Genomic DNA, 20,645 nt, shown 5'->3' with positions numbered 1-20,645 from the left:
GAGTTGGCAACACCTTGCCTGTTTTTCACGATGCCTTCATTGGCACTCTCTTGAGTCTTCCTCAACTTTCTTTTTGTTTCCTCCATCAAAGTCAACCCCTTCTCCGTCTGCACTTCCTCTTTGGGCTGACAGCTGCCGCCACACTCGCTCCTTACGCCCTTGTGATCGTCTGCTCACAGGCTGGATTGTGAACTTGTCATTTCCCTAGTGCTTAGTGTGAGGCTCTTCAGAAGTGGCAGGCGATGGAACAAGGCTCTACCAAGACCCAGCTTGATGCCCTCTGTCAGGCTGGACTAGCAGTTTCCTGGGGCTGACCTTTCTTGCCCTCCTGGGGCCATTTGGGTGTGCTTTCAGTCAGTAAGACCTAAGACATGTGGAGGCCTCTTCCATGCTTGGGGACAGAGGGGCTAAGTCCTAAATGGAGCAGACCACACGGTTTCCCGTCTCCGGCCGCACCCCTGCTCTCTGTGAGACACTCACTGCAGAAAGGGGCCCGAGGGGCCTGCCTTTGGTAAGCTCGTTGAGATTTGTTGAAGGACTAGGCACGTGAGCGGACGGGAAAGGGAAGTCTCGTGATCTGAAGCCTTACCAGGCAACTGTGCCGAAGCGATCGAGCGGATTCTGCCTTATCAGCAGAAGCTCCCGCCGGGCTCTGAGCTTTGAGCCTAGACTTGGAGGAAGCCATCTTCTCCTCTCCTCCCTTTGCCCTGCCCCCCTTACCCCCCACCCCCACCCCGTGCACAGCTGAAGAGCTTTGACCAGTTCACCTGCAACCTGCTGTACGTGAGCTGGAGGAAGGACCTCACCGAGCACCTGCACAACCTGTACTTCCGGGCGCGAGTGTACTACACCCTGAACGTGCTGCGGGATGACATCGATAATCCGTAGGCACCCCTCTCCGTCTTCGCTGCCCCTGAGTGTCCCAGGCAGCTAGCTTAGTCCTGCAGAGACTCCTGGCCACACTCACCTGCAGGAGGCCGGTGTGGCCGCCCGGAGCTGCTGCATAGGGAGGGTGTTCTGCAGAGAGACTCTGGGGCCGAGAAAGGAAGCGATTGGGGGCAATTCCCTTTAGTGCGTTTCATGTTTTGAGTTGAAGCAAGTGAAGAAAGCATCCTTGCCAGGAAACAAGTTCTTGGATGTGCAGCCGTACAGGGCAGAAGAAAAAGAAAGTAACTATTGCTGTCTGGGATTCAGGTCCCCATTCCACCCCCTCCTTGCCTCTAGCTCTTACGTTCAGTAAGTCCCACCTTCATCTTCTGTCCAGAGACGATCATAACGGTCCCTGTCTCTAGGATGTAGTGAGGGTGAACTAAGACCCGACATCAAGTGTTTCAGTGTAAGCTGTCATTTTAGAGGTGAGGGATTGCGAGCGGCCTGTGCCGGCTCATGTCTCTCACTGGGAAGAGGAGTCAGTGTGGCCCCCGGTGGTGAGACGAGACCTGTGGGATCTCCCCCTCACACTTAGGCCTTCCCCACTCACCACGTCACAGCAGGTGCTGCCTGCCCCGGGGTGACTTTTCCTCATCTCAGGCTGGGCTTCTCAGTGAAGGGCCGGAGAAGATGGCCTCTTCATGACGACTCAGCCCTGGTGAAGCTGTCAACAACCAGCTCCTGACCTGGAGTAACCTCAGGTCCATAGAGAGATACGGGAGGGTTGAGATTAAGGAGACCATGTTCCCGACCATGCAGGAGGACAACTCTAGCCTCAGATTTTCCTTGGATCTTCAGATGGCTTTATTTCCCCCTCCCATGTAGGGTAAATTGAGACAGCTGTCTAGAATCCTGGCTAGAGTCTAAGGACCATCTGGGTCCGTCTAAGTCAGGGTTAGAAGTGGAGGTTCCCCGCCCGCCCGCCCGCTGGGCTCAGCCCCTCTGCCCTCGGCTGTAGGGACCAGCGCATCAGCCAGGATGTGGAACGCTTCTGCAGGCAACTCAGCAGCATGGCCAGCAAGCTGATCATCTCCCCCTTCACCCTGGCCTACTACACATACCAGTGCTTCCAAAGGTGCAGCCTCTCCCTCCAGGGGCCCTCCTCCCCCGCAGCCTGGCGTTTACGCAGAGCCTCCCACACCCGGGGCAGGGTGGGGTCCAAGGGAGGCTCATCTTTTCCCACCCGCACCCCAGGGAGCCTTCCTAGCTCACCCTGTCCCCTCTTTGGTCCTGTTACACGGTATTTCAGTCAGGGACCCTGGCTCCGTAGCTTTAGCCAGGTGTCAGATGTCACAGTGACGCGGAGATCCAACAGGGGCTACGTGGGAGGGATGAGGCAGGAAGGAGGATCGCAGAGCTACCTGCATATGCGGCACCCCACATCCTCTCTCACCCTCCCTTCCCCTCTGCCTTTCAGCACAGGCTGGCTTGGGCCTGTGAGCATCTTTGGATATTTCATCCTGGGAACCATGGTGAACAAAACTTTGATGGGGCCCATCGTGACGAAGCTGGTACAGCAGGAGAAGCTGGAGGGGGATTTTCGGTGTGTCTTCTTGGTTGAGATTAAGGGGCAAGGTGGCCAGCTCCTCGCCATGTGTGATCTTGTGGGGGTCACGGGTGTCATATGCCTCTTGAGATTTCCGCTATGTCTCGGAAGTGAACGATGTACTTGTCCACTGAGAGAACTGTGAGCATTAAGGACATCACGCGTGTGCTGCAGGAAGGAAGGGGTGGGTTGGCCATCGCCAGCATCTTCTGGGGGCCTTCTCACACGCTCATGGTCTAATTGCCCAGTCTGTTGGGCCAGTAGTTGATCTACCGCCTGCCCCTGGCCTGTGCCTCTTGCCTTGGTTAAGCTAGGCCTCGGGGAGGAGGCAAAGAATACACTTGTCCCATCCCAGAAAGCTGAAGTCAGCACAGAGCTGAGGTCAGCGCTGTTTGCTGCTCCACCCAGGCCCCGGGGGTTTTTACCCTTGTGACAGTCCAGGGACAGGCAGCCACAGGGTTGAGGGAGTGTGGGAGCGGGCTTCCTCTCCATCCAGGGCTCCCGGCCTCAGCACGGTTCCCTTCTGTCGGCCCAGGTTCAAGCACATGCAGATCCGAGTGAATGCTGAGCCAGCCGCTTTCTACAGGTGAGTCTAGTGGAGGGGGTTCCCCGCCTCCCCACAGTTAGGATCAGCACAGGAAAGATAAAGTCCACAGCCATCTTGGCTCGTAAAGCTTGCCGCACGTAGTGACCCTCTTCCCCAGCCTTCTCCTTGTGCTCCGCTCCGGCACAGCGACTGTTTCTGGAACTGGTAACTTCCTCAGTCTTAGTGGCCTAACATGGGGTCTAGAATGGCCAAGGAATAAAGAGTGGGTGGCTTCATCTGGATTGAGGTACTGCCTTTGTCTCTTTTCCTGTCTCTGGAATGGCTTCCTTTTGACTCTGCAGCGTGGGGGTCGGGTGGGGGATCGGCTTCTCACAGAAGATCACATCTGCTGCCCCCACACTTGCTGGAGCCGCAAGCCTGGTGTCTTGCTGGGTGTTGTGAAGTCCCTTCCCTCCCGGACCAGGGCAGGTCCTAGTGGCGGTGTCCCAGCTGGTGGCATAGGCAGTATTTAAGAAGTTGAGGGGCTGGAGAGATGGCTCAGAGGTTAAGAGCATTGACTCTTCTTCCAGAGGTCCTGAGTTCAATTCCCAGCAACCACATGGTGGCTCACAGCCATCTATGATGAGATCCGATGCCCTCTTCTGGCCTGCAGGCATATATGCAGGCAGAACACTGTATACATAATAAATAAAATTTGAATTAGTCCCTGGATCACCTGTGCATGGGGTGGATTTAATAGATCCCTTGCTCTCAGACAGTCTCTACGGCAGTAGGCAGTCACCAGGAACACTAAGAATCTGAGATGAGCCAGGAGGGCATGGCAGCTCACACCTGTAATCCAGTACTCAGAAGCCGGTAGACCTCCGTGAGTTGAAGGCCAGCCGGGGGTACCTAGTGAGACTCTGTCAAAAAAAGGAACCTAAGCCGGCTTCTGGCGGTGCGTCTGCTTTGGATCCTGCAGCTTCTGCTGGTGAGATCCGACGGGGCAGCTCTCACAGCTGCAGACCGGTTCTGCCGACTCTGCGACATTCAGAACGCCCGCTTCTCCTCTCCAACTTCTGTTTTGGATTTTTTCTGCCTGTGTTTGAAGCCTTAAGTTGCCTCCCCAGGGAGCTGCCCTGGACTCCCTTAGTGGACATGCCTGTTGGTTGCCATGGTCCTGAGGACACACTTGACACTCCGTACCCTAGCGGCAGGGCCACCTGCCATCCACTGCAGGTGTCTTAAAGAAAGGAACTGTTTGTTCCATGGCACTGGCTGACTGCCAGCGTGGAGTCTGGTGTGCAGTGACTGCTCCGTTTCATTTGCTCAATCATAGTAGCTCTTGAGGTTGGCGGTGTAGCTCAGTGGTAGAACACGTAACCTAGCATGAACACTCCTGCGTTCTAGCCCTCGCACTGTAGTAGTAACAATAATTATTAATAATAATAACAACAGCAGTACTAATAGCTCTTATTTACTCAGGCTCCCTCATGTGCATGGTACTTTATATCCGAAAGTCTAGGGCTAGAGGTATGGATCCGCTGGCAGAGTGCTTGCCTGGCACGCCTGAGTCCCTGGGTTGAATCCCCAGCACCTCATAAACCAGGTGTGGTAGCGCATGGCTGTGGTCCTACCATTTAGGAGGTAGAGGCCGGCAGTAATTCAGGATCATTCTGGCTACATAGCATGTTAAGGGCTGGCCTGGATGCACGAGACTGTGTATCAGAAAAGAAAAAAAATCAACAGAACTCTTTTTTTTTTTAAATTCAATTGCTTTGAATTTTTTAATTTTAATTTTTATTTTTTATTTACTTTATTCGTGTGTGTGTGTGTGTGTGTGTGTGTGTGTGTGTGTGTGTGTGTGTACACGTGTACTGGTGTCATTAGGGCCCAGAAGTAGGCAGTTGTGAGCTGCCTCGCATGGGTGCTGGCTGATTGGACTGGCACCCTCTGGGAGAGCAAGAATGCTCTTAACCACTGAGCCAGGTCTCCAGCCCCCTACTGCCTCCCTCTGTAGCCCTGGCTGTCCTGGAACTCTCTCTGTAAACAGAGTGGCCTCCAGCTCACAGAGATCTGCTTCCCAAGTGCTGGCATTACAGGCGTGCGCCCCATGCTAGGCTAAAGGTTTCTAAGATGTGTATGAGTGCTTTGCTTGCATGTCCATCTGCACCGTGTGTGTACCTGGCGCCTGCTGCATGTCCATCTGCACCATGTGTGTGCCTGGCGCCTGCTGAGGTCAGCAGAGGCAGTCAGGTCCCCTGGAACTGGGGCTGGAAGCAGTTGTGAGCTGCCATGTGGGTGCTGGGAATTGAACCCGGGTCCTCTATAAGGGCAAAAGCGCTGAGCCTTCTCTTCAGCACTCCCCAACAGAACTCTGAGATCACGATCTAACTTTCTATGTAGACGTCACTAGTTCAGCTTTAAAGCAAGGAACAGGTAGGTGTTAAGTAACTGTGATTTCAGTAGACACCAGCCAGAGTTTTGGATCGACACCAGGTCTGGCCAACTTCAGAGTTCATGACCACAGACTGGGTCACGGGGCTCAAGCCGTGGGTAGGTAGGTGCTCATGGAAGGAAGTGTGAGGCTAAGATCGTTTGCATGGGCTTGGTCTCTCACGGAGGCCATGGCGGCAGGGACGGTGCCCCAGCCTTGCTGAGCCCCGGCAGGTCCTATAGACACCTCATCCTCTTCCACCAGAGCTGGCCTCGTGGAGCACATGAGGACGGACCGCAGGCTGCAGAGACTCCTTCAGACCCAGAGAGAGCTGATGTCCAGGGAGCTCTGGCTGTACAGTAGGCAGGGGGCCCCGGGAGGTGGGACCCCAGGATGGGGATGGTGCCACTACCACTTCACCTGCATGCCACCCTAGTGTCTGCCTGCCCTGGTCAGGGGTCCACTTAATGAAAGGACTAACCAGGGGGAGCCTTTGCTGTGGGTATCCTAGGGGGATGGAGATCTGGAGGAAGTGTGACCTTCCTTGGCTTCCTGCTCCCCAGCCTGAGTTATGTCCCCCCGCAGAAGACGTGAGCGTCTCCTGGGTCTCACGAAATCTGTTTCCCGCAGTTGGTATCAACACCTTTGATTATCTGGGCAGCATTCTGAGTTATGTTGTCATCGCCATCCCTATCTTCAGTGGGGTCTATGGAGACCTGAGCCCCACAGAGCTCAGCACCCTGGTCAGCAAGGTGAGGTAAACCCTTCTTTCTGATAAGCCCTTACCTGGGGCCCGTGCCTGGGGCCTGCACTAACTGCCCTCCGTCCTGTCCAGAATGCCTTTGTGTGCATCTACCTCATCAATTGCTTCACCCAGCTCATCGACCTGTCCACCACATTCTCCGACGTTGCCGGGTACACGCACAGGTGAGCAGAGCGTGCGCCATCAGGAAATGCTGAGTGGGAAAAGGACAGGAGCCCACCGTGTGTTAATGGGCGCGAGACAGGAAGGAGCTTCCCCTTGACCTGGCGCCTGGATCCTGACTTAGTTCTTACTTTCTTCCCCAGGATTGGAGAGCTTCAGGAGGCCCTGCTGGACATGTCCCGAAAATCACAAGACTGTGAGAGCCTAGGCGAGAGTGAGTGGGATTTGAACAAGTGAGTACCGGGCTGTAGTGCGGTTGGAAGAATGCCATAGTCACCGCCCGGTCTTAATGTGGAGCCCCTCCCTCGAGGCAGCAGAGCTCTAAGGAGTGGGTGGAAGCAGTCTCCATGGTGTATCAAGTGCATTGTTAGTGTGCGCTGTTGGCTGACCCCTTCATTCTGGCACCCGTTGTACAGATTGACATCATTCTCCAGCCGGAAAAAGCAGACGTACACACCTTCTGCCTGGCACCATAACAAAACGAAGAGCCAGGCACGGTGGCTTACACTTTTAATCTCAGTATTTAGGAGGCTGCGGTAGAACTGTTTTGAGTTTAAGGCCACCCTGAACTACATGAAGAGACCCTGCCTACATAAAATACATACTATTTTATTCATTTATCAAAATTATTTTATTATATAAAATAAATAAAGAAAAAAGGGGTTGGGAGATGTCTTAGTGGGATCAGCCAGGCAGTGGTGGGGCACACCTTTAATCCCCCAGCACTTGGGTGGCAGAGCCGGGCAGATTTCTGTGAGTTCGAGGCCAGCCTGGTCTACAGGAAAGGTGCAGAGCTACACAGAGAAACCCTGTCCCGAAAAACAAACAAACAAACAAACAAACAAAAAGTGCTTGAGGATCTGAGTTCGAGTCTCTAGCAACCACACAGAAGCCAGGAATGGCAGCGTGTTCCTAGAGTACTAGAGCAGGGTGGTTGGGAACAGGCGGATCTCAAGGGTTCAGTGTCTAGTCAGCCTTGGTGAACAGTGAGCTCCGGGTTTGGTGGGTGACTGTCTCAAAGAAGGAACACATGACATGACCTGTGGTGTCACATGCATACGCACGTGCACACACTTACAGGCACCACACAGGACAAAAGTAATACTTTGTTTTTTAAAAAAAGAACAAAGGTCTGAATAACGCCCTCCTTACCTCTTCTTCCCGCTGAGCCCGCCACTGCCCCCCACCACTGCCCCTTTCCTGGGGTGCCCCTTGTTTCATGCCTCCCTCGGACCCAGAGATGTCTTTTTTCATGTGTGTCTGGGGTCCCGCAATGTTCCTGGCTCCCTGTTTCATCTCACGGGCAAGTTGCCTGACTGGTCTGAGTATCATTGCCTTTATCTCTGGAAAGGATACTAATGAAATCTTTCTCGGAAGTAAAGATTAGATATCGCCCTTGGAAAGTGCTTGGAGAGTGGCCACCCAGTAAGATTCCAAAAATGGAAATGTGGCTGAGTGTGACTCATGCCTTCAATCCTAGGACACAGGAAGCAGAGGATCTCTGAGTTGGAGGCCACCCTGGTCCACAGAGCAACTTCTAGGATGGCTTGGGGTACACACACCACAACAGAAAAGACCAACAATAGCCCCACTAACCCTAGAATGAAGCTGTAGCCATGGGCAAGTCACTTGGCCATCGGAGCAGGTTTCCCAGTCTGCTAAGCAGGGCAGCATTTACCGTTCACGGGTGCCAAGACTGATTGAGATCAGTCACGTAGGGGCTATCACAGTAGGTCACAGGTTAGTGCTCCTGCTCCATGTCCACGCTAATTCTAGGAAGCCATGACATTCTACCACAGACTAGCTTAGATGACAGAAAGTTTCTCACAGTTCTGCGAACTAGAAATTCAAGGTCTAGGTTAGAGTGGGTGCCTTTGGTTTCTCCCGAGGCATCGTTCTTGGCTCACGGAGGGTTACTTAAATGTTTGTCGTCCCTTGGCCTCTCGGTATGCCCTATCCCTGGGGTCCAGCTAGCAGCCTCGTCTCCACATGCTTTGACATCATCCTGAGGCGTGGGGACTGAGACGTCAGTGTCTTGAGTTTGAAGGCCCCCGGGACAAAGGTGATACACCTCTAGGCCAAGCGCGTTCCTGGCACTACTCACATGGCCCGTCTTCCCACACCTCCCTTTGCTGCCCTAGGGCCCCAGGGTGGCCAATAGCAGAGCCGTCAGACACAGCTTTCCTGCTCGACCGGGTTTCCGTCACGGCCCCCTCCTCTGACAAGCCCCTGATCAAGGACCTGAGCCTGAAGATCTGTGAGGGGCAGAGTCTGCTCATCACAGGCAACACGGGCACCGGCAAGACCTCCCTCCTGCGGGTGCTGGGAGGCCTGTGGGAGAGCGTGAAGGGTGAGGCAGCCCTCTCGCCTCCCCTGCAGCCGGGGGCCCCAGCGGGGGGGGGGGGCAGTGTGGAGGGAAGCGGGTAAGAGGAGAGCAAAGGCAGGTTCCTTCTCTGCGAGGTCTCCCAATGCAGGCTTCTGTGGGCTCTGCAGGCTCCATGCAGATGCTGGCTGATTTTGGGCCCCACGGGGTGCTGTTCCTGCCACAGAGGCCATTCTTCACTGATGGGACACTCCGGGAGCAGGTCAGCAGGGCCGGGGTCCACTCCTCCAACCTCATGCCGTCCACTTGTATCTAGGGCATCCAACAGCGGGCCAGGCCTCAGGCCCTAGGAGGCTAGGGACAATAAAATGTTCGTGCCTGGGAGCCCCCAGCTTCTGAGGACCTACCACGCAGTATTTATGGACGGGACCCAGAGTCACTTCCTAGGGTGTCTAGCCAGTCACCCCATTTGCCTGTTGGCCATTAGAGTGTGCCCTCGGGAGGTCAAAGACTCTTGCCCCCCAAACGCACTTCCAAAGGCTGCTGTTGCCCCACGGGCTGCATCTGTGGCTCTCCTGCGGGACCCTCAGGCTGCTCCCCACCTCAGCAGAGGTGGGGGGAGTCTGGCTTCTGTGGGCGGTTCCCAGGAGTGCTCAGGGGTGGGACTGAGTTCGGTGTCTCTCATCACCTGACGCAGCCAGAGATGTTCTTGTTTCAGGTGATCTATCCCCTGAAGGAGATCTACCCTGACTCAGGTGAGCTGTCCTTCCTCCATCGAATCTTCTCATCACTGTTGCCCCTGCTCTGCCTGACTGGCCTCCCCTGGGCCTGAAGAGTGTCTAGCCAGGCTGTTGGTTTCAGGTTGGGTCTTATCCTTTATCTGCTCACTATTTTGGGGTCCTCTTCTTGTCCAGTCTTCCTTTCCTGAGGAGAGACACCCATTGGAGGAGGGAAGCGAATATTCCCTTCACGGGCCCTTCTGCCGTGAGGTTTGTCCTGGGGAGTCTGCCCCTGCTGTGATGCGTGACCTCCATTCTGGCCGGCCTGAGGCCCCCGTGTGCTAAGGAAGCCTCTGTTTTGCAGGTTCTGCTGATGATGAGAGGATCATGAGGTTCTTGGAGTTGGCAGGCCTGGTGAGTGGGACAGGGGCTGTGAGGACTCGGGCCTGCCCGAGAGCACGGCCACAGGTCGCTCCCGGCCAGCAGAGCCATCGACGTTTCTGGGCCCAAGACCGGGGCAAAGGGTGGGAGTGCCAGTCACAGGCAGTCAGGAGCTGTGCTCTCGCTCTCCACAGAGATCTTATTTCCACTTCTGGCGTGTGTGTGTGTGTGTGTGTGTGTGTGTGTGTGGTGTGTGTTAGACGTTTGTGAGTGTGTGTGTGCTGTGTGTTAGACGTGTGTGGTGTGTGTGTGTATGTATGTGTGGTGTGTGTGTGTGTATGTATGTGGTGTGTGTGTGTGTGTGTGTGTGTGTGTGTGTGTGTGTGTGGTGTGTGTTAGACGTGTGTGAGTGTGTGTGTGTGGTGTGTGTTAGACGTGTGTGGTGTGTGTGTGTGTATGTATGTGTGGTGTGTGTGTGTGTATGTATGTGGTGTGTGTGTGTGTGTGTGGTGTATGTGTGTGTATGTGTGGTGTGTGTGTTAGACGTGTGTGTGTGTGTGTGTGTGTGTGTATGTGTGTGTGTATGTGTGTGTGTGTTAGACGTGTATGTGTGTGTGTGTGTGTATGTGGTGTGTGTTAGACGTGTGTGAGTGTGCATGCCACATCGTTCATGCGGAGGTCAGAGGACATCTTTGAACTCAGGTCTCTCTGTCTAGCTTCGTGTGGGTTCCAGGGATAGGCTCAGGTTTCCAGGCAGGCTGGTGTGGCAAACACTCAACCCACTGAGTTTTCTCACCTCTGTGGAACATTTTAAAACAGTAACAAAGCTGATGGAGTCTGTCTGCTTTTGCTTGTCCCCATACTCCAGCCAGCCTAGAGCATAAGTGATAACCACACACACACACACACCCCGTGGTCCACCACTGTAGTGTCCATCTCACAGACGTTTGAGGTGATAACGCCCCCCGTGGTACACCACTGCGGTGTCCGTCTCACAGACGTTTGAGGTGGGGAGCTAGGCCTGCAGAAAACAGGGATGCACCTCGTGTGGACTTCCTGCCCTCTCTCTGTTACAGTCCAGCTTGGTGGCGAGGACGGGAGGTCTGGACCAGCAGGTGGATTGGAACTGGTAAGGATGAGCTATTTCCGGCAGCTGCTCCATGAAGACATGGGTCCCAGCTGCCCCGGGGCTGGAATGGCTCCTGACCCCAACAGCCGCCAGTTGGGGATCTGTGCCTCAGGTGTGGTTTGGGCCTCACCTATCATGTGGCTAAGCAGGAGGGCCTCTGTCCCGGAGCCAACCTGTGCAGTCAACTTGCTTCTTTCGAGACCTATTCTCTGAAAAAGTCCAGCTGTCGCCTCTTTAAGGGCTCACTTCTCATTGCCTTTCCTAGGTATGATGTCCTGTCCCCAGGGGAGATGCAGAGACTGTCCTTCGCTCGCCTCTTCTACCTGCAGCCAAAGTACGCAGGTGAGGTCACCCCGTGGGTGCTGTGTGTATTCACAGGTGCTCACAGCGTGTGTTCACATCCACCTCTGCACACCTGTGCATGGCCGGGCATCCCTGTGTCCCTTACCTGTGATTATCCGTGCTTGGCATGTTGGCATAGTCCTGAGAATGTAAATACCCACTGTTAAGCTTCCTGCCACGGCAGCCTCGGTTAGAGCGGTTGGGATTATAGCTCTTTGGGTTCTTCCATAGACCAGTGGGCATCCCCCGAGCTGTGCCTGGCGGGGGTATGTACGTGTGGCAGGCACGGACGTCCTGGATCGTACGGTCTTGGGGCACAGTGTTATTCAGCTGTAGGCAGCTGAGAGACCTGGGCAGTGCTCACAGGTGTGTCCTCTGTCCTGGTGTGGCTCTCTGGGACAGCCGTGTCCCTGAGGCAGGGATCCTGTAAGCCAGGGTACCCGTCAGTCCTCCACACCCCAGGGTGAACATGGGCTGGAAGAGTGATGCGGAGGGCAAGGGCAGGCCTGTGATCCCTTTCCACCGCATGCTGCCGCCAGTGCTTGATGAAGCCACCAGTGCCCTGACAGAGGAAGTGGAGAGCGAGCTCTATCGCCTCGGCCAGCAACTGGGGATGACCTTTGTCAGCGTGGGGCATCGGCCCAGCCTCGAGAAGGTACCCAAGTCACAGGGACGGCCTGAGGAAGGTTGGGCCTGGCCAGGACCCCTCAGACGAGGCCTTGGGGGGCAGAGGGAGCGGGGTGACTGCTCTGGCAGCCATCTGACCGCAGTGGGGGTAACGGTCTCTTGCAGTTTCACTCCTGGGTTCTGAAACTCTGTGGAGGAGGAAGGTGGGAACTGACCAGAATCAAAATGGAGTAAAGCCAAACATGGGTATGCCAGGACAACCAAGCTCTGGGCAGGCCTGCAGTGCCCCGGGCAGACAAGCAGGGCTGATGAGACAGGAAGGAGCCTCACATTCACCCTAGGCGCCTCAGGCCCTGCCCAGGGTCGGCCCTGCAGGGAACGCTGAGGTCTCCCCAGCACTCCCCGTGATTTTTCACAAATTACTTCCGATGACGTTTGCTGAAGAGAAGCTGAATGAACTAAGAAGTGAAGGGTCGGAGTGAGACAGCTATGAGACTCAAGAGAGCTGATTCAATTTCAGGGATGGATTTTTTTAACTTTAATTAACCATTTGGATTTTATAAGTTCTTTTTTTTTTTTTTTTTTTTTTTTTTTTTTTTTTTTTTTTAAAGAATAAGCATTAAAAACGTGGCTTTCTCTACTGTAGAGTGATCTTTTTGAGTCTCCAGACTTGTCCTTCACGGTTTGAAGGTATACTCTCCTGCCTCCACCTGCCCAGTGTTTCCACTCAGCCTGCCCCTCCCCTTCCACCAGACGTCTGGAGAGGACACAGTGTGGCCAGTGCCTGGACCACTGACCCTTGGGACCCTCTGTCTCTGTTATCTGTGGTTGGTGCTGTTACTGGGAATCGAACCTACAGCCTTGTGAATCTTAGGCAAGTGCTCTACCACTAAGCTGCATCCCTGTTGATCGTACCTTTCCCCTCACCAGGTAAAGCAAGGTTGATGGGTTTGTTTTGTTTTATTAATGGAACAGGAACAAAATTAAGTCAAGTATGGTGTTGTATTCCTGTAATCCTAAAAGGCTGGTGGCAGAGGCAGGAGGATCATGAGTTGAGACTTGTCTGGGCTACATAATAAGACCCCTCAAGTTAAATAGACAAACCTCAAAAGCACAAAATAAAGTTATTGACCCCAAAGTCTTTTTTTTTTTTTTTTTTTTTTTTTTTTGTGCCAGATTTCTGTATTCTCTGTGTGTATGTACTTATGTATTGCCCCAGTGCTGAAGGATGGGACATTTTTTAAAACTTAAAAAAAAAAAAATCTATTAAATTTTTTCATACAATATATTTTGATCTTCTTCTTGATCCTCTCCATGATTTCTTTGTTGTTGTTGTTTTTCCTGAGGTAGGATTTCTCTGTGTAGCCCTGGCTATCCTGGAACTCTATAGACCAGGCTGGCCTCTGCCTTCTGAGTGCTGGGATTACATACGGGTGTGCACCACCACCACCTCCACCACCACCACCACCACCACCACCACCACCACCACCACCACCACCACCACCACCACTAGCTTTTGTTTTAGTTTTTGTTTTGAGACAGGGTCTCACTTTATAGCCTTGGCTAGTCTGGGATTCACTATTTAGACCAGTTCTGGATTTGAACTCAGAGATCTGCCTGCCTCTGCCTCCTGAGTGCTGGTGTTAAAGGATTATGCCACCATGCCCAACTTGGATGGGACCTTTAAACCAAAGGGGGGGAAAAAGCTTTGCTTTCATGTGTGTTTGTGTGTGTGTGTTCATTCCTGTGCACTCGTGTGTGAACATGTTGTCATGATCAGCTGACAACTTTCAGAAGTCCATTCTCTCCTTTCCCCACGCGAGCCCCAAGGATTGAGCTCAGCTGGTCAGGCTTGGGCGGCAGGCACCCCTTTATCTGTCTTACTGGCCCAGAGATGGACCTTAGAGGTACTGAGTCCGGAGTGCATCGCCCTCTGAATGCTCCGAGGCAGTCACAGTGTAGATGGGCTAATGGTAAAGGGGGTGGGTCTGCTCCTTGCCCTCTCTGTCTCCTTCCTTTTCTCCCGGTCTCCTTGTGGCTCCTGCCTTGTTACTGTTGCCCTCCGTACTGTTTTTGTTTTTGTTTTGTTTTTTTTCAAGACAGGGTTTCTCTGTGTAGCTTTGCGCCTTTCCTGGAACTCACTTGGTAGCCCAGGCTGGCCTCGAACTCACAGAGATCCGCCTGGCTCTGCCTCCCAAGTGCTGGGATTAAAGGCGTGTGCCACCACCGCCCGGCTTTGTTTTTGTTTTTGTTTTTGTTTTTGTTTTGCCCTCCGTACTGTGACCTGGCAGGAAGCCCCTCTCCAGATGTCTCTCTTCAGCCTTAGCTTGGCCAGCCTGCCAGTCCTGGGATAAACTATATTTTATAATTTATATATTGTGTTATAATGTTTTTATAAAAATAAACTATTTCCTGTGGTATTCTTTTAGACCCGTGATTCTCAACCTTCCTCATGCTGTGACCCTTTAATACAGTCCCTCATGTGGTGGTGACCCCCAACCATAAAATTATTTTTGTTGCTACTTCGTAACTAATTTTGCTACTGTTATGAATCGTAGTGTACATATCTGTGTTTTTTGATGGTCTTAGGCGACCCTTGTGAAAGGGTCTTTGACCCCTGTAAAAGGGTCCTTCGATCCCAAAGGAGTTGGGACCCACAGGCTGTAAAGTACTGTCTCAGAGCAACAGAAAGTAGACTAACACACCAAATATCCCCAATTGATGGTCTTTTCCCTGTGAAGTCAAGCGATGCTGGCCGCTGTCCAGTCAGCTGCCTGAGCTGGAATAAGCCCTGCCCCGTCCCCTTGTTTTGAGGGTTTCACTATGTAGCTCAGGCTGGCCTGGAACTCAAAGAGATCTGTCTGCCTTTTCCTCCTGTTGTGGGGATTAAAAGTGTGTCCTCCCACATCCGGCACAGAATAAGTCATTCTATTTTTTAATTTTTGAAAAGATATATTGTAAACAAATTTCTAAACGGTCTTATTAGATAAGAAACACAGAGCCAAATACAGAGGTAGTAGCCAAAGAGATCAGAGAACTGGCGAAGAGCCACAACTACCTTATCTTACCACCATGCCACCATTGCTTCCCCAGAGAGAGCTTCTTCCTGTGTGACTTGTGTTTTTATTGCTTTTCTGTTCTGCCTTTTCATTGGCTCTAAGCCCAGCCACATGACTTCCTAGTCACTACCTGTCTATACAGACCTCCAGGTTTCTATGGTTGGTACTGGGATTCAAGACTCAAGGGTCACCACGCTTGACTGTGTCCTTGACCACACAGAGACTGCCTGCCATGTGATTAAGGGCATGGGCTACCACCGCCTGACTGCTGTTCCTGGCTCGTTATGACCTCTGATCTCCAGGCAAACTTTATTTATTAACATTCAAATAAAATCACATTTCAGCACAATTAAAATACCACCACAGTATATTAATTGTATTTTTATGTGCAGTGTTCCCCCTGTATCTGCCTGTACCACATGTGTGTCTGGTGTCTGTGGAGGTCAGAACGGGGGTCAGGTCCCCTTGAACTGAAGTTAGGGATAGTTGTGAGCCACTGTGTGTGTGTGTGTGTGTGTGTGTGTGTGTGTGTGTGTGTGTGTACTGGGAACTGAACTCAGGTCCTCCTCAAGAGCAACAAGCACTCTTAGTCACTGAGCCAGATCTCCAGCCTGGGGGCAACCCATTCTTTTGTTTTTGTTTTTGTTTTTCCAAGACAGGGTTTCTCTGTGCAGCCCTGGCTGTCCTGGAACTCACTTGTAGACCAGGCTGGCCTCGAACTCACAGAGACCCTCCTATCTCTGCCTCCCGAGTGCTGGGATTAAAGGCATGCGCCACATCCAGCAGAACAACCCGTTTTTATGGGACCCTTTCATCCCCCATTCCAGTCCACATATCAGTTTTACTCCGTCAACAAGTCTTCCATCCATTTCTCTTCAGCTGGAGGTTCAGAAAGGAACCAGAAAAGCAAGAATAAGAGGAAAGAGTACCAGGAGCCTAAGCCCGCCCTCTGGGAAGTGTTGGGGTGTGGTAGCCATTCTGTGGACTGTTTGTAGCTTCTGGAATGAAGCGAACTGGGCATGGTGGCCCATGTCTGTAATCCCAGCTCTCAGGGGACCAGGGCTGGAATGGCTGCCATCTCAGCTCTAGTTTGAAGCCAGCTTGGGTCACATGAGCTCTGGTCTCCTGAACACAAAACTAAAATAATAACTAAAGAAAGCAATCAGCAAAACTCAAAATATACTCCAGGGCAGTATGAGTAGCTTGCTGCAGATCATTTCTCACTATCTCATTGGACTGTGGCGAGAACCCTGTGCGGTGGTGTCATGGTAGATGATGAGTCTACTGTCATCCGAGAGGTTGAGGGTCATATCTTTTTGATCCACCCTGACATTCTTATCATCTCCTGGCAACACTGTTTTCAAGGAAGACTGTTACCCCTGGGCACAGGCTCAGGAATCCCCAGATGAGGGAGGACTCTGCCTGGCTCAGAAGTCTGTTCCCAGCTACCGTCCTCCATGCTGCTCTGCACCCCACCCGCCCCTTCCCAGAGACGCGCTCCTTTTACACACGTGGAAACCACGTGCAGACTTACTGCTGAACAGTAGCACATTATGGGGAACATGGGATATGGGGGAAGGAGACCCTCTGAAGATGTGGCCCTTTGAACATACCCTGTGTCTGTTACTATTCAGCTCAGCCCTGTCCTAACAGTTTCTTGTTTTGTCCATCTATTTCCTGTGTCCTTGCAATTTCAATTAGCTGAGCCACTTTTTTTTAAAGGTGTGTGTGTGTGTGTGTGTGTGTGTGTGTGTGTGTGTGTGTGTGTGTGTGTTGATGAGTATATGCTATGTGTGTATGATACTTGGAGGCCAGAAGAGGACACCAGATACCCTGGTGCTAGAGTTGTGGATGATTATGAACTGCCCGATGTATGCTAGCAATTGAACTCGGGTCCTTTGGGAACAGCAAGTGCTCTTGACCACTGAGCCATCTCTCCAGACCACTAAGCTGCTTTTCCTGAACCGCTTCTGCTTCTGAGCAGCTTCCGGCCCTGCGTTTGATCCCCAGCACCACATACAAACCTGCAAAGCTTCACCTATCAGAAGGGAGAGTAAGCTTCCCTTTCACCCTGGGGGCCACCATGATTCCCTTGCTTAACCACCCCCTCCCCAGGCTTCAAGAGGCCCCAGGCAAGAGGAGGAGGAGGATGTCTTAGTTACCTTTCAATTGTGAAGAGACACCATAACCAAAGAGACTTATAAAAGAAAGCACTTTTTTAAAAAAAGATATTTCTTTATTATATATACACAGTGTTCTGTCTGCATGCCAGAAGAGGGCACCAGATCACATTACAGATACTTGTGAGCCACTATGTGGTTGCTAGGAATATGAACTCAGGACCTCTGGAAGAGCAGCCAGGGCTCTTAACCTCTGAGCCATCTCTCCAGCCCCAAAAGAAAGCGAAACCTCATCGCCCACCCCCCAGTGACACACCTCCTCCAACAAGGCCACACCTCCTAATCCAAAACAGTTTGACCAACTAGGGACCGAGCCTCCAAATATGTGAGCTGTAGGGGCCATTCTCATGCAAAATACCACGGAGGGTAAAGTCCACCTGAGGTACTACAGGACAGCTTGTGTGTTTTCAGTTTAGCACAAAGCCACCTACCTTAGTCCTTTCCTGTGGCAGAGACTCCCTGAGGGCCACACACCGCCTAGCTCAGCCACACTGGGAACCATGGAGATGAATGGGAGGGGTCCCAGGCACAGCGGAGATGAATGGGAGGGGTCCCAGGCACAGCGGAGATGAATGGGAGGGGTCCCAGGCACAGCGGAGATGAATGGGAGGGGTCCCAGGCACAGCGGAGATGAATGGGAGGGGTCCCAGGCACAGTTGGGCGGGGGATGAGGTTGTCCATCAGCACTAAGGGACCGCTCAGGAGTGGGAAATTAATGGAGGGAGGCCCCGTTAGTTCCGCTCGGCTGTGACTAAGTAGACTGCCCCGATGCCTGGGATGAGGAACAGCCTAGGGAGGGCCAGGGTGGTGAAGAGGACCACAGGGAGGCCTGCAGGCAAGAGAAACTAGTACCGGCTTTTGACCAGAGGGTGCTAGGTGACTAACTTAGTAATCAGAGACCTAAGGATTAGAGATAGGGCAGCGGGCAGGTCTGGCGCTTGTTCTAACCTGAAGATGCCACCTACCGAGGGCTGTGTTCCAGGCGATCTCCACACCTGGCTCTACAGAAGAACTGAGAATTGAGGTCCAGCGTGCCAACACCTCTCCCACCCACCACCCACCCCCATTTCCCATTATTAACGTCCGTCATTTTTATGCCTCCTTAGTGATAACTGATGGGCCAGGTGCAGCACCCCAGGGGAGTCTGGGAAGACAGAGCACCGCACCTCTCAGGGAGCAAGAGAAAGACCCCAAGGCCACCGTGGGGTGGGGGTAAAGGTGACACAGGAAGTTGGAGAGGCCAGCAGGAAGTAGCTAGCAGCCAGGTCCCAGGGGTTACAGAGACCAAGTCTCTCCTGTTAGTGTTTTCTCCAAGCCTCAGGCCCTGGCCTCAGGAGCTCCCACTCCATCCCCCCCCACACCACAGGCCACTCTCCCGCCCCCGCCAGCCTCCTCCTCATCTATCCCTGCCAGGCCTGCGCAGCAGCTCCGACAGCCCTCATCAATCAGTCCTTCCTGCTCTTTTTATCACTTGGTTGTGCTTCCCAAGGCACGTGGTTCTCTATGGGCAGCCAGTGGGGTTGTGGCCCCGGTGCCTTATCCCTTCCAGGGTGGAGTTCCAGGGTCTGCACCTGAGCAGCGATTCTCTTTGCTCTGCCCTGATTGGGCCTGGCCATCTGCTCTTCTGCCATTGATTATCTGAAGACCAGTAGCCAGGCCCCTGCCTCCTGGCGATTGTGGGTAGCCATCCCCTGCCTCTTCCCAGGTCCAGGATGATTGTCTCTAAGAGGATCCCCCAAGGTCTAGGATGATTGTCTCTAAGAGCATCCCGCAAACATCTTAATTGTCCCAGCTGTCTGTCACCCAGATCTACCTAGAGGTGGAGCAGCCGCCAAGGGCCCAGAGCTTGGCGTGGTGGTTTTGTGGGACTTTTCCCAGTGTCCTTCATCCTTCCTTCCAAAGCTGTGAGAGCAGGTAGTAGGAGGCAAGAGGTTCAAAGGTGAAACTCCTTGACCCAGATCCCCCAGATGGTCATGTCACTGTATTTTTTTGTTTTGTGGTCCCTTATGCTTCTGAGACCTTAGGTCCTTTGCTGTTTTATATTCACTCGTGTGGTTACTGGAATCAGGGTCTCTCCCTCCCGACTGTAACCTCCATGAGAACAGGCATTCAAGACTGCTCAGCCTATTACTGCCGCCCAGTGCCTTGCCCCGTGATACGCGCTGGAGGCTGATATGTGTTAGAGCTCGTACACATTAGACACTCGATAAATCTTAAGTTATTGATGAGTAAGTTATAGGTGGAGCATTCATCCCTCCATCCGTCCATCCCTCCATCCATCCATCCATCCATTTAGCAGTGGTTGAGCTGCAGGCTCTGTGATGGGGCCTGGGATAAAAGGATAAATCAGATGTAGGCTCTGCCCTTAACGAAATCAATCTGGTGGGGAAGATAGACTTGCAAATTAAAAATTACACCACGACAGGGGAAATGCCAGTGTGGTGCCATGTACCAGGTGCTGTGTCAGAGAGGAGGCCATCAGCCCTGACTCAGGGGACAGGACTGAGGAGCGGCAGTATGCTTTCCTGGAGGGTTGGTGTGGCCAGGAAGAGGGAAGGGCCTTCCTAGACTAAGGGGTGTAACTGCAGAAGAGGCCTCCTGTGTACAGGGAGCCATCAGAGGCCCAGTTTTGTCCCTGCACCACAGAGGAGCCAGCTGGTTCCCATGGGTACCCTCAGGCTCCGGGATGAGGAGGACCACATCTGGGGCTGATCCAGGTATGAAGACTTCCCCTTCCTGTCATTCAACTTGATGGGCTGCCAGCAATCTCTCCTGCCAATTTACAACGACCTTATGAGATTTCTTAAGCCCAAATACCATCTCGTCTGCTCACTGCGCTCTCTCATCTTAGAATTCCACTCAAGACATCATCAAGTTGCGGGTCACAGCTGTCTGCAGGCAATTTCATGCACTTTCTGAGAGCTGTGTTTTCTTCACGCCTGTTGTCTGCTTTTAAAGATTGTGTGTGTCTGGTGTATCGATGTGTGTTTGTGTGTGTGTCTCTGTGTGTGTGCCTGTGTGTTTGTGTCTCTGTGTGTGTCTCTGTGTGTGTATCTATGTGTTTGTGTAGTGAGTGTCTGGAGGGGTGGGGATGCTCGTACCTTTGGGCACAGAGGCCAGAAGAGTGTCAAATCCCTCAGAGCTGGAGTTCCAGACATTTTGCAGGGCATCTGGTTTGTTATGTGGGTACTGGCACCCGAACTCTGGTCCTTAGAACTGAGCAGCAAGCACTTTCAATGGCTGAGTCATCTCTGGTCCCCCTTCCTCTCTGTCAGGGACTCAGCATCATCTGATGCGCGTACCTTTCCTGTGTGCTGTTGTGGAGGCTGAAGGTGAGACATGCAGACACCCAGGTGTGTACTAAATGAAGCGAGGCTGTGGACTGTGGGCAACTCCAGAGAAATAGCCTTGAGCAGAAAGAAATACCAGTGGGAAAAAATAACGTCTCCTTTCTGTGTGGGGATGAGCAGGGGCCTAAAGGTAATAACTCAGGAGATGTACATTGGGCTTGCAATGGAAAA

General features: G+C 52.8%; 1 protein-coding gene across 9 annotated transcripts in view; it reads left to right on the top strand.

Annotated features, from left to right (window-relative positions):
• Abcd4 (ATP binding cassette subfamily D member 4) overlaps positions 1–12,468 on the top strand; it is a 32,902-nt gene extending 20,434 nt beyond the window's left edge. For 2 of the 9 annotated variants that reach the window (XM_006982853.4, XM_042260915.2), the window contains 16 exons: positions 745–884; positions 1,889–2,005; positions 2,348–2,473; positions 3,012–3,062; positions 5,704–5,798; positions 6,070–6,191; positions 6,275–6,366; positions 6,508–6,597; positions 8,506–8,714; positions 8,858–8,949; positions 9,406–9,442; positions 9,771–9,820; positions 10,864–10,916; positions 11,182–11,258; positions 11,798–11,913; positions 12,051–12,468. In XM_006982853.4, coding sequence (XP_006982915.2) covers positions 745–884; positions 1,889–2,005; positions 2,348–2,473; positions 3,012–3,062; positions 5,704–5,798; positions 6,070–6,191; positions 6,275–6,366; positions 6,508–6,597; positions 8,506–8,714; positions 8,858–8,949; positions 9,406–9,442; positions 9,771–9,820; positions 10,864–10,916; positions 11,182–11,258; positions 11,798–11,913; positions 12,051–12,119 — 1,536 coding nt within the window. In that variant the 3' untranslated portion in view covers positions 12,120–12,468. Of the gene's footprint in view, positions 1–744; positions 885–1,888; positions 2,006–2,347; positions 2,474–3,011; positions 3,063–5,703; positions 5,799–6,069; positions 6,192–6,274; positions 6,367–6,507; positions 6,598–8,505; positions 8,715–8,857; positions 8,950–9,405; positions 9,443–9,770; positions 9,821–10,863; positions 10,917–11,181; positions 11,259–11,797; positions 11,914–12,050 lie in introns of those variants that run through there. The other 7 variants (XM_076551071.1, XM_042260917.2, XR_013044414.1 and 4 more) reach the window with 6 other exon arrangements.
• The last annotated feature ends 8,177 nt before the right edge of the window (positions 12,469–20,645 follow it).

Source organism: Peromyscus maniculatus, chromosome 14 (genome assembly GCF_049852395.1).
Source record: "Peromyscus maniculatus bairdii isolate BWxNUB_F1_BW_parent chromosome 14, HU_Pman_BW_mat_3.1, whole genome shotgun sequence".
NCBI lineage: Eukaryota > Metazoa > Chordata > Mammalia > Rodentia > Cricetidae > Peromyscus > Peromyscus maniculatus.
The sequence above is the reverse complement of the archived record's forward strand: the minus strand, read 5'-3'. Positions and strand labels throughout refer to the sequence as shown.